The sequence below is a fragment of the Crocuta crocuta genome, unplaced genomic scaffold (genome assembly GCF_008692635.1).
Source record: "Crocuta crocuta isolate KB4526 unplaced genomic scaffold, BGI_CrCroc_1.0 scaffold65, whole genome shotgun sequence".
Lineage (NCBI taxonomy): Eukaryota > Metazoa > Chordata > Mammalia > Carnivora > Hyaenidae > Crocuta > Crocuta crocuta.
Genome location: NW_027530683.1, coordinates 2477766 through 2493406, shown reverse-complemented (window position 1 = coordinate 2493406; position 15641 = coordinate 2477766). Strand labels below are relative to the sequence as shown.

The window sequence follows — 15641 nt, the reverse complement described above, 5'->3', positions numbered from 1 at the left end:
AGGGATACAGAAGTGCTGATGAATAGGGGCGCATATACCCCTATGTTCATAGCAGCACTCTCAACAATGGCCATATCATGGAAAGAGCCTAAATGACCATCAACTGACAAATGGATCCAGAAGATGTGGTTTATCTATACAATGGAATACTACATGGCAGTGAGAAAGAATGAAATCGCAATTCTTAGCAACATGGATGGAACTCGAGGGTGTTATGCTAAGTGAAATAAGTCAGGAAGAGAAGGACAGATACCATATGTTTTCACTCATACGTGGAACAGGAGAAACTTAACAGAAGGCCATTGGGGAGGGGAAGGGGAATAAATAGTTAAGGAGATGGAGGGAGGCAAACCATAAGAGACTCTTAAATACTGAGAACAAACTGAGGGTTGGTGGGGGAGAGGGGAAAAGGGGTTATGGGCATTGAGGAGGGCACTTGTTGGGATGAGCACTGGGTGTTATATGGAAACCAACTTGGCAATAAACTATAGAAGGAAAAATGCCAAAAAAAATACATGCCCAAATATATGTAATAAATTATATGAATTATTATATATTTTATTTCACTGTGTGTGATTTGTTTTAAGCCTTTAGATAGCTGGAGAAATGGACACATCTCCCATGCTGTATGGATTACTCATCTCAAGAGTCTAAAAAACAGAGTCAAATTCATGTGTTTGTGACTTGCGCAATTACCCAGGGCCTACACACAGAAGAGCTTGGTTTTACCATGTTACTATTTGGTCTTGAAATTCTTAATAATTTTTGAACAAGGGTTCTACATTTTCATTTTATCCAGGGAACCACAAGTTGTTTAGTCCATTCCTGCTAAAAAGTATCCCAATGTATTAAGAGTTGAACTCCTATCATTTCGGACCAAAGTATTTATTTCATTCAATTTCTAGATTTCTTCACAGAAGGGGGACTGAGGACCACTGGAGTCAGAATTGTCAATCAGTGGGGGAAGGGTGTCTATATACTGTGGTCAATCACAGATTCTAGTCCAAGAAAACAGAAGTTTCTATTCAATAAATGAGATTTCCAGGGGCACCTGGGTGACTCAGTTGGTTAAGCATCTGACTCCAGCTCAGGTCATGATCTCGTGGCGCGTGGATTCGAGCCCCATGTCAGGCTCTGTGTTGACAGCTCGGAGCCTGGAGTCTGTTTTGGATTCTGTCTCCCCCTCTCTTTGCCCTTCCCCTGCTCATCGTGTGTGTGTGTGTGTGTGTGTGTGTGTGTGTGTGTGTGTGTGACGCGCACACATGTCACTCAAAAATAAACAAACATTGAAAAAATTCAAAATAAATAAATAAATGGGATTTCCAAATACAGTAAAATGTGGTTAATAACTTTGGCTAGTGAACGAGGCAATACCAATAGATGGTTAATGTGGAACATCCCTTCGATTCAGCTGCTACTTAAGTCTTGGCCTAGAATATGGGTGATAGCTGGGCAAAGGGAAGTATAATCAACTTTGCTGAAGAGTCCAGTGGTAGCCGTATTAGAAATAGTTATGATTTATAAAAGCCCACCTATACTCTTGTACTAAGCAAAACAAAAACCTGAACCCCTATGGGAAATTTTCTGCATGTGAAAATGTGTCCCCAGTGGCTGCTTCCAGGATTGCAATCTTGGATGCAAGCAAGCAAGCAATATAATGGTGGGAGGAAATTGTGCTGTAGTGGCCGAAAAGATGCTGGGTTTAAAGCACATCAGGTGCTACTTTTATCTTGTGGAAGTTAAAAGGCTGCTGCATCTGTAAATTACCATTAAACATATGTATAATTACTACTATTTTGCAGGACAGTGAATGGTCCTTAAAGACTTGATTTACTGCTTACCCTAATTAACTTAGGTGAATTTAAAAATGACTATCTGGGTAAAATTTAAAGCTGATAAATTTCCTCCAGAGCTCAAAATTTATGTAGAATATGAAAATTTCAACTTTCTTGAGAAGGTTACAGTTCTTAGATAAAATTTACATGATAACACAGTTTCTAGAAGTTGCCATTACTGATAAATAGGAAGCATTCAGGTATAATGGTGCATACTTCAACGATTTTGGTGTCCAAATTGGGTTCAAGTCTCTACTTTGCTATTAACTACCTAACAATTTACTTGATTTTTCTAAGCCTCAGTTTCCAATTCCTAAATAGGGATAACAATAGCCTAGGAATAAGGCTAATGTGAGGATCACATTAGATGTTAAGTGTTTAGCACAGTGACTAGAACATGATGAACACTCTACAAATGTAGCTATCATCACTAATGAGATTTTTCTCCAGGATTTTAATCTACTGAATAGTTACCTTATTGACAGGAACAATGTTTTTGACATTGTAGTAGAAGCCAAAGTAAACCATGTTGAAAACTCCATGACGTCCTAAAGTTGCTGTGAATCCTTTGTTGAGGCCCTGGAGTCCCAAGCCTTCCTTCTGAATGATGTGTCTTGCATAACTCATCGTGGATGGTTGCTGCAGGAGAGAGGAAGAAAGCCAGAGGGATCATCATTGAGACCGTGAAATAGAGTAAATTACCGTTTTAGCTTCCCTTCAAGCCAGAATTATTAGGGACATCTTTTTCCTCCAACATGCATAATCATGCCTAGATCCATGCTTTTAAAATTAGGAAGCCCAAAAAGTAAACAAAATTGCACGCATACAGGTCTGAAAGGGAAGACTGCTGGCAAAAAACCCCCACATCTTTGTTGGAGTTAGTGAAACTAATGTCATGTAATACCTATCATCACTACCGACATGTAAATAGCTGTATCCAATTCTGGATTATCCAAAGTAATGGAGGGGATTAGCCATATAGATAAACTGGTAATCCATAACTGCATAATCCAAAAGGAATTTCTATTTGGTTCTTGAATCCAGCATATTTACTTTTCTAATTATGTTTTTCTAAAGTGAATGTTACAATTAGTCTTGAGTCCATTGCCTCAACAGTTTAAAGTGGCACCAGGTTAGAAATTGGGCATGGATAAATTGTGCACCCTCTTGAGGAAGTCTACAAACAACTGCAATCAGTGTATATCACCCAGTGATAAATGATGAATCAGTGGTGCGGAGAGTAGTGGGTGACCTTTAATTTACTTCCTTCCAGCCTTCTGATTGATTACCCAACCCTAAAATACCCTGACTGCAGTCTATTGCTACTTTTGGAACATGCTACAAAGCTCACTATAGTCTGCCCTGAGGTTTATAATTCTTTACAATACAATAACAGTTCACATGTTTTTTTTTTTTTTTTTTTTAAGTTGAATGATTGCATCCTTTTGGAGGTACAGTACAAAGGATATCTCTCCTTGTTACATTTTGACTGAATAGTAAATAGGGGGAAATGTTCAGCATTTCATTTTTTTCCCTCATGAGGCAAGCACTGATGTGACATTTGTTTTTTTTTTTTTCTCCAACACAGAGATCCTGGAGCAGGTTGCTGAAGTGCTCATATGCTTTCTAAGTGTTTTCTTATCATGTGCAATTAAGGTTGTATCAGCAGAACAGAGATGAACAAACCCAATCAAGGTTTTTCATCCTACTTGTATTTATAGCTACATAATTAGCATGATACACTTAAATGAGCTTGTTTACACAGTAAATCTATAGGTTTTGCTGGTAAAGGTTTTAAAAACTCTTAACTACAGGGGTATCTGGGTGGCTCAGTCGGCTAAGCATCCAACTTCAACTCAAGTCATGATCTCATGGCTGTNCCCACGAACCGTGAGATCATGACCTGAGTGAAAGTCGGATGCTTAAGTGACTAAGCCACCCGGGTGCCCCGCCTGCTTCCAATTCTAGGTCTCCCTCTCTCTCTGCCGCACCTTCCCCCCTCAAAAACAAGCATTAAAAAAATTTTAAAAAACTCCTAACTTCAATACTACCTGCAACCTCATCTTTTCATTCTGTACAATACAATAAATTGTATTAAGCTTAAGGAAACCCTTTTTTTGCAACATAAAACAAGACACATGAAAATGCATCTTAAAAATAATAAAAAACATTTCATATAGGAAAACCAAAAATTCTCAGAAGGTTAAAGTTCATGCTCTGTCCTACAAAATGGGGCTTTTTTGGTTCATTTCTGGCACATTGACTATCAACACAAATTATTTATTTTGGTTTTCAAAACAGACTTGAGGACAAGTTGAGCAGAAATTCATTTCTGTTGGAAAGACTCTGGTAATGTTGAGCAAACTGCGGAGGCTCTGCTCTCCTGCTCTGAGGAAGGCAACCAGGGAGCAGATTTTGAACTCAAGTGCCTGATTGAGTCTGAACTCTAGTTGTGAATCATTAAGTAAATCAGAGAGCAACACAGTAGATAGAAATAATGGGTTGGAGCCAGACAGCTCCAGACTGGAGTCTCAGCAATCCCACTTGATAGCTTCGGTAAGGATATTATTTGCTGACTTATCCTCACTTTACTCATCTGTAAACTAAGAATAATAGCAGAAGGATAGAAGAAGAGAATCTTTCTCACTGGATTGCTTTGATCATAAATAAGTGAATGCATTTTTTCCTATAGAAGCATTCACTACACACTGACTTAATAATAATGGTAATTATGCTCTTAATAAAAATAGTTCTAGTAATGAAATAACAGGTAATCTCTTTGTTGGCTGAAGGCCATGACATTAAAAAGGTGGAGGCTGATTTGAGGGAGAAGAAGGGTATGAATAACTGGCCTCTTCCTTTTCATTCTTTCTGGCTGTCCTTTCCTTTTCCCAGAGTCCTGGACTCTTGTGATTTGTCACAAGAAATTCATCCAGAAATGCAAGATGAAAAGATCTACTTCCTCTGAGGCCTAACCAAATCTAGTCTTTGGTCTGGAGATCTTGTCCAGGAATCTTGCTCATCCCAGGGACTTTCCTCTTTAGAGCAGTGGATCCTACAAAATGGCCTCTTCCTTATCCTTCAAAGTTAACATCCTTGGTAAGAATTATCCACTGGATAAGTCTGTGGCTATAGAAACAAGGCCACATGGGAGCAAAGGTTGGGAATGAAAAAGTCACCAGCAGTGCCTCTACCTGCCCCAGCTTCCAGCCTGGAGAGCACATTCATGTGCGTTACCATGTACCTGGAACACAGGAAGTGCTCATCAATGTTAACCACTAACATAGACATTTAGCACTTTACATATATCACATTAGTTAATCCTCTCAACAAGTGTGTGAGATAGGATTATTATTATTCCTATTTGACCAATGGGGAAACTAAGGTTGAGTTAATTGCTCAAGATCACAGGCGTAGTGCCAGTGTTCAAGCTAAGGCCGCTCACACACTTGCTTTTCTGATTGCTTTTCTCAATCCTGTAAGGTGGGGAGCAGGTATATTTTCCTTATTTTGCAGGTAAATTAACTAAGGATTGTTCCCATTAAAGTAGGATTGTGCTTTTCACTTCATTCAGCCATATGTCACACACATGTAAGCAAATATTTAATTAGAAAGGCAAAATATGACTTCCATTGGGATGCTTAAATAGGAAAATATAGAATCATTTTGACTAGATCTCTGTAAACACAAGGAATTTTACTAAACTTATTTGATTACTGGGCTTCCATTTCAAAACAAAATGGTGACTGACTGGCATCATCAGCCAAATGATTCCAATACTATCCAACCCAGTAGGTCACCCACCAGCTCAGTTTCCTTCCAACATTTAGATTCACTGCAATTTTCGTATTTAGTTACCAGTTGTGGGCCAAATTGCATTATAACTTTCCTAGAAGTACTTTTCATTGACTGCACCAGAACGCAAGTAGGGAAGAATAAGTGGATTGGAATGTAGCTAATACTGTGCTATCACACTGCTCTCAGCTTTATAGAAATTGTCAGTTCGCTGGTACCTGCCAGAGTATTTCCATTTGACGTAACTCAAACTCTTTCAATTTCACTTCAGCTATTGTCGACTGCTAATTCTGGGAAATCTGTTCTTCCATACATTCATTTACTCAACAAATTCCTGTTGTGTGCCTAGTAGATGCCATGTGCTGTGCTAAATGTCTAGTGCAGAACTTTGCTCCTAGAAACAAATTATTTTTGCTTTTTTATTTGGAGAGATATGCAGAGAATTTTTTATATCTGCCCATGAGAATATTCCACAATGGTTATGAAATATGGAATCAAGTTTCTGTTTTAAAAGTCCTTAAGAGGCTTAATTAAAGAGAAGTTTCTTTGCCTACACAATGCTCCCAGGCACCACTCCGGGACACATTCCTTACTCACTGAGAGACCAGTATTACCAACAAATCACTGAGACGACTTATGGCAGCCTGAGCTATTTTTTCTGGAGTCCTTCCATCCAACTACTGACCATAGCTGGCTCTGATTAGCTTGTGAGATCACAGACTGAGGTGTAGGCAGAAGGCATTGTTCTCTGGGTAAATAGCTATTAGAGTACAGCCAATAGGTATAGACACAGGGTGTGTGTTAATGAATCTCCTCCATCCCTGAAGCCAGAGAAGGGCTCTCGGCACACCATGTCAAAAGATAGCACGCTCCACATGCGTTCCTTTACCTGCTTCCTAGGACAAGGTGAATTTTGTTGTATTTTATAGCCAGTGGAATAGGGTATTGCATTGAATTTCATCACATGGCTGGAAAGCAAACTGGAGGAGACCTTTACACAATGGAGTAAGTGTCCATATCTGGCCTTTCAGAAAAACACAGCTTTGTTGAAAAAGAGGAGACTCAGTTGCTGCATTTAGGTGGGAGAATACCCTGGTTCTTCAGGAGATAGAAGATCACTTATGTTTTTCATTTGTCAAATAAAGTCTTAAAGCATTTTGAAAATGGTTTGAAATAAAATAAACTTTAAATAAACTTTCAAATAAACTTTGAAAAGAAAAAAACATCCCTTCCTGTTTTTTGAGGACAAAATAGAAGTGAAAGAAGAGGAATTAGGCTCAAAATTCCACAGCTACAGATTTCTTTAGCTCAGATATTTTGTTAATTTATCATTATAGTTTATTTTAATAGGACAAGATTATAGACAGAAAGACACTCAAAATAGAATTATAGTCTCTACCTAGAGTTTATGTTTGATGAATGGGTCAATTTTTAAAAAAACATTTTTATTTATTTCTAGGAAAGAGAGAGAGAGAGAGAGAGAGCGTGAGCAGGGGAGGGTCAGAGAGAGAGGGAGATACAGACTCTGAAATAGGCTCCAGGCTCTGAGCTGGCAGTCAGCACAGAGCCCGACGCGGGGCTCAAACCCACAAACCACAAAATCATGACCTAAGCGAAAGTCGGAAGCTTAAGCGACTAAGCCACCCAGGCGACCCAGAATGGGTCAATTTTTAAATAATCTGTGAGGGGATAACAATTTGCCTTAAACAAACTTTCCCAGATGCTAAGTCACAAATCTACATCAATACCAAGTTGCTGCCCAATAAACATCCCTGGAGGAACACAGGGCTTTCCAGGTGATGAGATGCTGACGCTGTGCCTTGACCCCTCACTGTTGGCAGAGCAGGAGGGACCGTGACTGTGCTGTGGCCACAACGGTGGCCACTCAAAGACTGGCAACATGGAAGGAGCCTTTGTTTTTTGAGGTTTCCAGAAACGCTTTTGACTTTCCCTTAGGTTTCATAATTACCCTCATTTCTTTATCCCAATAAAAGCAGGGTGGTTGACTAGAAAGAGAACTCTATGTTAATGTTCAGTTCCTTAGAGCTACTAATTTCACTAGGCTTTAATTTCCCCCATCTATAAAATGGAGATAAAGGCACGAACCTTATAGGGGTAATGGGAGAATCTGAAACACCAAGAATGTGTGTATGTGTGGGCATTGGAAAAAGTGGCATAATGCATAGCAGTTACCAAAGCACTGGGACTAGAGGGGAGTGTTGGTGGAAATTATCATCAACTATTTTTTCTTAAAATTTTTTTTTAAATGTTTTATTTATTTCTGAGAGAGAGAGAGAGAGAGAGAGAGACAGCATGAGCAGGGGAGGGTCAGAGAGAAAGGGAGACACAAAATCTCCTGAAGCAGGCTTTAGGCTCTGAGCTGTCAGCACAGAGCCTGACCCAGGGCACGAACCCACAAACTGTGAGATCACGATCTGAGCTAAAGTCGGATGCTTAACCGACTGAGCCACCCAGGTACCCCTATTTTTTCTTTTTGAAATATTTTTGAGAGAGAGAGGGAGAACGTGTGCATATGCATGGGCGGAGTGGGGAGTAGGGGCAGAGAGAGAGGGAGACAGATGCAAAGGGTTGAACCCAAAAACTGTGAGATCATGACCTGAGCCAAAATCAAGAGTCAGATGCTTAGCCAACTGAGCCACCCAGACACCCTTATTTTTTCTTTTTGTAGCTTTGTATTACTTGATTTGTAGGAAAAAACCAGTGTAATACTTTTACAATTTACAAAATCATATAAATTCAAAAAATCAAATAAAGGAAAAAACATGTAAGGTGTCTTACACAGTATCTGGCATATAGTAGATGTTCTGTAAATGGTAGCTATTATCATTACTTCAAGGTCTCAATTCTGAAAGCAAAAATCTAGAGTTCCTGGCACAGCTGAATGGAAGACTGAGATCGATTTTCTGTAAATGATAATAGAGAGACAACTTGGCTGCTGCCTTAGGTATTGTTGAAAGATAACTATAGGAATGGATTCATATATATAATTCACTTTTCTGCCCACAAGAATCACAGACTGGAAAGAAATAATTTATGTACTGAACAGTTTCCAGGCAGTGTTTCACATAGTAATGCAGGAAAAATTTGAACTTAACTCAGTACATCATCGTGAATGTTGACATGCCCTTGAAGCTGGCTTCTCACACTATCTGTAAACAGAGCCACACGCTCATTCTCTAACTCAACTTCCCTCTTTCTTGAAACAGATAGTCTCAAAATACAGTCATTCTATTTACTTTATATTAATTCTACATAAAGTAACTAAGTTTAAACATCTGTTAATTGCCTAGGAGAAAATAATCACTAAGCTTTGTGATATCATATATGATCTAATTGGTCTCTAGTAGATTAAGCTCCCAGGAGAAATGTGGTGTTATCCAAAACCAGAATCAAACCCTGAACTGATTTTTAAAAAATTCCTATCTTTAAAGATTCTGCCATCAATGACACATTTGCTATCCATTCCTTGAGCCTTAAAGTTATAATGATATCACAAAGGTAGAAGACTAATTATTCCTTTCTTGGGTTGAACATCTTTAAGACTAAATAGAGGGGAAACAGGCTTCTGCAATTCACTTAAGCCTTAGTTTCATATTTGGGGGTGAGAATGATTATATTCATATGTAAGGTAGATAAAAATGAGGAGGAAAACCTGTGCCCCATCCATACATCAGAGGCAAATCCTATAGACCTCAAGGGAAGGAAAACATAACCCGTTAGCCAAATAATAACTTTGAAGTAGATTTCAAAGTGGAGAGAAAAACTGGGAAACAATTCATACAAGATTTTGCTCCTGGGGAGAAATTCACATTTTCCAGGCTTGCAGAGAGCATGCCAACCAAACTCCACTTGGCTTAGCACAATTGATAGGGGACTTCTAGTTCTTATAAATATATAGATTAAAAAATGATGCACCCAGTTAGAGAGGAGAAAGGTCCTATAAGGACAACAAAGTATAAAGTCACACTTTTGGCAGGACTGGATATGCAAACCATCTCCGACAGAGCAATCCTCAGGCAAGCCTTGTCCTAAGCCAAAGAGACTACAAACCAGAACAACACTTTGCTTGGGTTTAGTTTGAAGGACGGGGGGAAATTTGGGTCTATCCCGATTTTATTTGAACATGTTTTTACACCCACTGAACCAAACCAGAGCATGACAAAGCTGTGATTACTTTGCTCCCCACAGAAGGTCAAGCATATTTAAATTAGAGACCGGTTTTCTTTATTCACTGTGAATTTTAAGATGCTGGCCAAGATTCTGGTATTGGACTTGGAGGAAGTGTGGCAGGGATTAGAGTCTGACTGATATGGTGGTAATTTAAAAAGTGGAGGTAAGACAAGCACACCTATTGAAATACTTTACACAGAAGCTGGAAAGATAGGAGGGAAGTATCAGGAACCAAATGAACCACAGCTTCTTTGTATTTTTAGAATAGTTTATGGCTAAACTGAGTGGGAAGGCACATTTTATGGGTAACATACTTTTGACTGGCTGGAGGATCGAGCCTAGACCACAGAAGGGAGAACCCAGGCAGCTGGAGCCAGCAAGTCACCTGCCATTCCTGGCAATTCTCATGGGAACTGCATTTGGGGCTCCAAGAGACTTACAGACACAGCCTCTGCTCTCAGCCAGTACTGCCTCTGGACCCCAGCCAGAGGGGACCCCATTCGGGCCGTTTACCAGCTCTGCCCTTCCCCCAGGACCAACAGGGATATCTGCCTACTTCCCACAACCTCCTTCTAGACCTCGCTCTGTGTACCCTGAGACCACGGCAGTCCCCGTGCTCCGTATTTACCACCCTATCATTGCCTACAAGACATGAAGTGTAATATTAAGATTAATGTTGACTACCATTGCCCTAGGCTGTCTTCCACTGCGGGAACCTCTCTCAGCTGCCGCAACTTCTTGGGAAACTTTCATCTTTGAGGGACCATGTTGACTCACCTTCTCTGGCTGATGAAATAGGAAAAGCCACAAATACTGCAAATATTGTGTAGGAGTCCAGAGTGATTCGTATCTAAGACGCGAGGGTAGCATGGGGGNAACACGTGTTAATCTAGCCGCAAAACAAGCCTCTGGGGAGACTGCTCTGCTCTTCTTAAAGGTGCCGGTAAGCCGTTTGGCCGTTCTGCCTGCAGCCCCTCCATTTAGCGTTCTACCACACTGGTAGCTATAATTACCTGAGAAGGCCAGAAATGAGCTTAGTTCACAACCTCCACGTGAAGTGATCAGGAACACCTGATCGAGAATTTTGTACAACTTTCCCAGAGGAAGACTATCTTGATCGTGGTGGGATTCTTTCCAAAGTGCCTTCAAATGTTTTTAGTGTCAATCTCTAACTTCTGCTGCTATATGCTAGTTATTTACAGCAAGATGGTAGCCAGCTCCTACTGTTGATGATAGGAGACCTGCATCTGAGTTTGAAGACTTTGTCAATAGGCACTATAACTAGGCTGCCAGCCCTTAAGCCTTGATGAAGAATTCATATTGGCAGCTGAGAGCGGCCTAATGTGGGCTGAGAGAGAAAACAAAGGATCGCTCAGCTCAACAAACTGTTTACATGCCCATGACAGCAGTCACCTGTGATGCTCAGTATTAATTGGGGTACTAGCTTAAGATAAATGTCTTTATGTAAACTTAAACATTTATAAGATCAACTTGCATCCTGAAATGTTACTTGTTGGCTGCCTACCGTGCACCAGGCTCTGTGTTAAGATCTGTGTATATATTATCCCATTTAAATTCTCATAAAAACATGTAACAACACTAACACTTATTTAATCATCACTGTACTGTATCGGCAGCTTTGCATACACATCTCAAACCTGATTATACCATCTAATGTGGTTGTTACTGTTATTCTTCCCTAAGGAAACAGGAAGCTGGGCTACAGTCAGAGTGGGAAATAAGAACCTGTCACATAGTAACAGAGATGGCCCTCCAGAGCTTGTGCTTCTAGCCACTTCACAGAGATGCCTCACTGTAAGATGGATGGACTGATTGTCAACACTTTACCATTCAAGGAAAGGCATGTCACTTTTCTCAAGGACACAATGTTAGGAAATGGTATGAAGCATGATGGGTGCATCTCTCAAACTCTGGGCCTGTTTGCCAGCTCATCAATTGCTGTCCTGTTTTAGACAGCTCTGTGTATATATGTCCTTCAATAGTCCGCATGTAAGGTTTAAAATTTTTTAAGAAATTAGAGAGCAGGGGAAAACAAGGATTTCTGCTATTGCAAATGAGGTAATTGAAACTGAATTATGCATTATTGAGACTTAAGATGGGCCAGCAAATCATTCCTGCCTAAGTCAGCTGAGAACCTTCTCCCTAAAGGGACGTTTGGTTCTGGCAGAACCACAGAATGCTTCTTTTGGATTACATACAATTCCTCATACTGTTCTGTATTGTCTAAATTTTCTACAATGAAAGTGTAACTTTTTAAACTAAATGTTCACAGGTAATGCTGAATACATTCTCATGTTAAACATTCAGCTACACAAAACCCTTCCCTTCCACTCCCCTATTCTAGACCTCTTTTCTAGAGGTAATCATAATTTATAAGTTGTATGAATTTGTTTGCATGACAGACCTGCACCGTCCTATAAAGAAATCACTACCCATATGTGGCTATTGAACATTTGAAATGTCTTAGTTCAAATTGAAATGTACTTGCAAGCATAAAATACACATGAGATTTAAAGACCAAATATGAAAAAGAGCATAAAATATCTCATATAATTTTTATACTGATCACATGTTGCAATGACAATATTTTGGATGTACTGGGTTAAATCAAAATAAATATAGTATTAAATTTCATGTGTCTTTTGGGCTTTTATTAAAAATTTTTTTATGTTTATTTATTTTTGAGACAGAAACACAGCATATGTAGGGGAGGGCCACAGAGAGAGGGAGACACAGAATCTGAAGCAGCTCCAGGCTCTGGGCTGTTAGCACAGAGCCCCAAGTGGGGCTTGAACCCACAAACTGTGAGATCATTACCTGAGCCAAAGTTGGACCCTTAACTGACTGAGCCACCCAAGCGCCCCTTTTGGGCTTTTAAAATATAGGTACTAGTGGCTTACATTATATTTCTATTGGCCAGAACTGCTCTGTAGTCTAGATCACTTTTAGTAGGTTTACATACTTACATATAGAAATACATAGTTTTTGTGTGCATTACTTTTATACTTGGGCTAAAACTTTTTTCTTAAAAGAGCATAATCTTTAAATGCATTGAGCATTAATTCCTTTTTCCCTCCCACTCTCTTCCCCACCCAACCTACCACCTCCAACATACACACTTCTTGACAATGCACAAAGCCACAAAGTGAAGAAAGTAATAATAATTCCTAACCATACGAATGCTGAAGTGGGCACACCTGATGACTGGATTAAGTCAACTCAGACACAGATTAAGAAAAGGGTATCTCCTTTCAGGATAAAAGAAAGTGCTAGTCAATGGAGGAAGGCTTTGGAGCTAGTGGGTCCCAGACAAAGACATAGGAAATAACTACATTTGCCAAAAATGACAAGCAGTTATTTTTAAATAACTAGATCCAAATTTGTAATTCTTATCTTGTCATCTCTTCCTCTCAGATTTTTTTTCCCCAGAAAGTGTAGTCCCATTACTTTATGCTGAGTGACTCTGCACTACTACTTTTCCATTTGATCAATATTGTCTACAAAGTGTCACCTCAGTTCAGCTACTGAATCCTGATAGTTGCTGGAAATAAATGCTGACATGGGTCACCACCTTGGACTAGTTGAAGGTTATAGTGTACCTAACATTTTTGTTTGGTCTAAGCAAAGATCGAAAAGTGAATCCAGTTTGGAGGATTCTGCAAAGGAAATGACCCCAAACAGGTTCCTGTCTCCCCCACTTAAAAAATGCCTGCCTGTGTAGACATAAACCACTGACACAAACCGCACTCTTGTAAGTGAACTGGGAACACGTACACATGCAGCATTCTTGTGTTAGGCTGGAAGGGTGTTTACCGTGTTTTAGCAAGGCCTTAGCACATGTAACACATTAGCAATTATTACTTGGCCTCAGAGTAGAACCTCCTTTAGGGCAGAGGAGAGAAAAAGAACATTAGGCATGAGCAGAGGTGCTGTGATAACTCAACATTTTCATTCCCATGAGTGCTCCTTGGTGCTCTGTCCCATTTCCGTTCCTCTGGTTACATGCTGCCTTGATAAAGGACCGCGGTTGAATACCTGCTTTCCTTTATCCCCTCTTGCTGCCCTGATGAGCTTCCCAATGACTAAAATGAGGCCATCCAGGGGGAGGAGCTCCAAAATTTTCTTCTAATCGGTAATTCTCCTCATCTAACAGATCAAAATTTCCTTGAACAGATTTCATGGGGGCTGCTCCATTTCGATAGGACACTGGAAAAGCGTTTCTTCTCTTCTCTTCCTATTTCTCACCACCTTTTCCCTTCATTCGAGGAAACAGAAAACAAAGCAGAAACAAAGACCAGGGCAATACAAGAATTTTCAGTCTTTTCCAAAGTGCTCTGTATATCACTGTAATTAAGGCAACTTTTTGAAACTTTAATTAGGATTGACTTCATCTGAGTGGAGAGCATCTGCTGAAGGAGCCCAACCCTGTCCCCCTTGGGTTGGCAGCTACAGGTGAGCAGGGCCCCCTTCTCCTTTCCCACACCCCTGCTTAAGAAGCTGCCAAGGAGCTCTCAGGCCATATCAGCAGGCAGGAAGCAGGGTGGGAGGGAGGGGGGTCCTCCACCCATTAGCAGCTGCTTAAGTAGTAGGCAAGGGAACTATTCTACAGAGAACTTCAGGTCAGCAGATACACCGAGGCAATTTATACCACATGCTACCCAGTTGTGGAACTAAATTAAAATGCTAAGGAAAGACCTGGAATGCCAATCTCCTTCTTTTCTCCCTACCCTGTGCTTGGCACCCAAAAGAATAAAAGAAGAACAGTTGGACTGGGGGGTTTTAAGGGAATTATTAGGCAACTGGGAGGAAGTGAAGGCAGCACACACCAAGGGAAGCTGTCTTCATGGAACATCATGTACCAGTGATTAAATGTCAGGACCCATCATTGTCCAAGGGGTGATGTCTATACAGGCTTAGTAACTTGCTCATTCGGATTAAACGAAAAGACAAGCTTGACAGATTATCAGAATCTTTGGGGGAGGGCGGTGGGTGGAGTAGAGAAAGGGGTGAGGTAATTTTAAAAAATGACTTCATAATTTTTTTAAAGGCACAATATTCTCACTTCAGTGGTGTTTGCTTCAATCCTTTCCAGTATAATGTGAAATAGAAGTTTTGCCAAAAGTAGGGAAAACATTTCCAAATAAGTCACTATAGATTACATTACAAATCTAAAATAAAAACAGGTAAACATGTGTTTGCCTGTCAGACTTTAGTATATTTTTGTTAACACTTTCCTTGTGGAAGAAATTTGACTTTTTCTTATGCTATTTCCTTAACAATAATTTGCTACAGCTTTAACAAGTGAATAAGAGCTGGGCCTATATATACATATGTAGGTATATGTATATATACACACACACAATATATATATGTATNGAAAACATTAAATTATTTCCTCTGTAAATTTGTTCCGATTCGCTTGCAAGCCAACTTTTACTACCTCAAAAGGGTTAACCACGATAGCTTCTGTTAGTCCAGATCCTAATCCAGCAATGGCAAATGTCTAGAAAAAATTAAATCAATCAATATTTTAAAACAAGTTATGTGTACTGGGCTAAACATCCTATTTGTTACACTCTGCAGCTGAATGTTATGTTGAGAATGGAGAAACTTACATAAATGCATCATATGCCATTACTAAACAGCTTTAGTTCTTGATTAGATGCTGACAATTCATGAAGAAGAAATTACAGAAGCCACAAACCACATCCTAACAATTCAAAATAAAATATCAAAACCCCATCAACAATGACTTTTTCCTTTAATGAAAAGAAAGGTTGTTTTAGTGATTTAAGGTGG

The 15641-nt window shown here is 39.7% G+C and overlaps 1 protein-coding gene across 1 annotated transcript in view; it reads right to left on the bottom strand.

Annotated features, from left to right (window-relative positions):
• The window catches only part of SLC25A21 (solute carrier family 25 member 21), a 485884-nt gene that overhangs the window by 32588 nt on the left and 437655 nt on the right, over positions 1-15641 (bottom strand). The window contains 2 exon segments of the mRNA XM_077769239.1: positions 2310-2476; positions 15240-15345. Coding sequence (XP_077625365.1) covers positions 2310-2476; positions 15240-15345 — 273 coding nt within the window.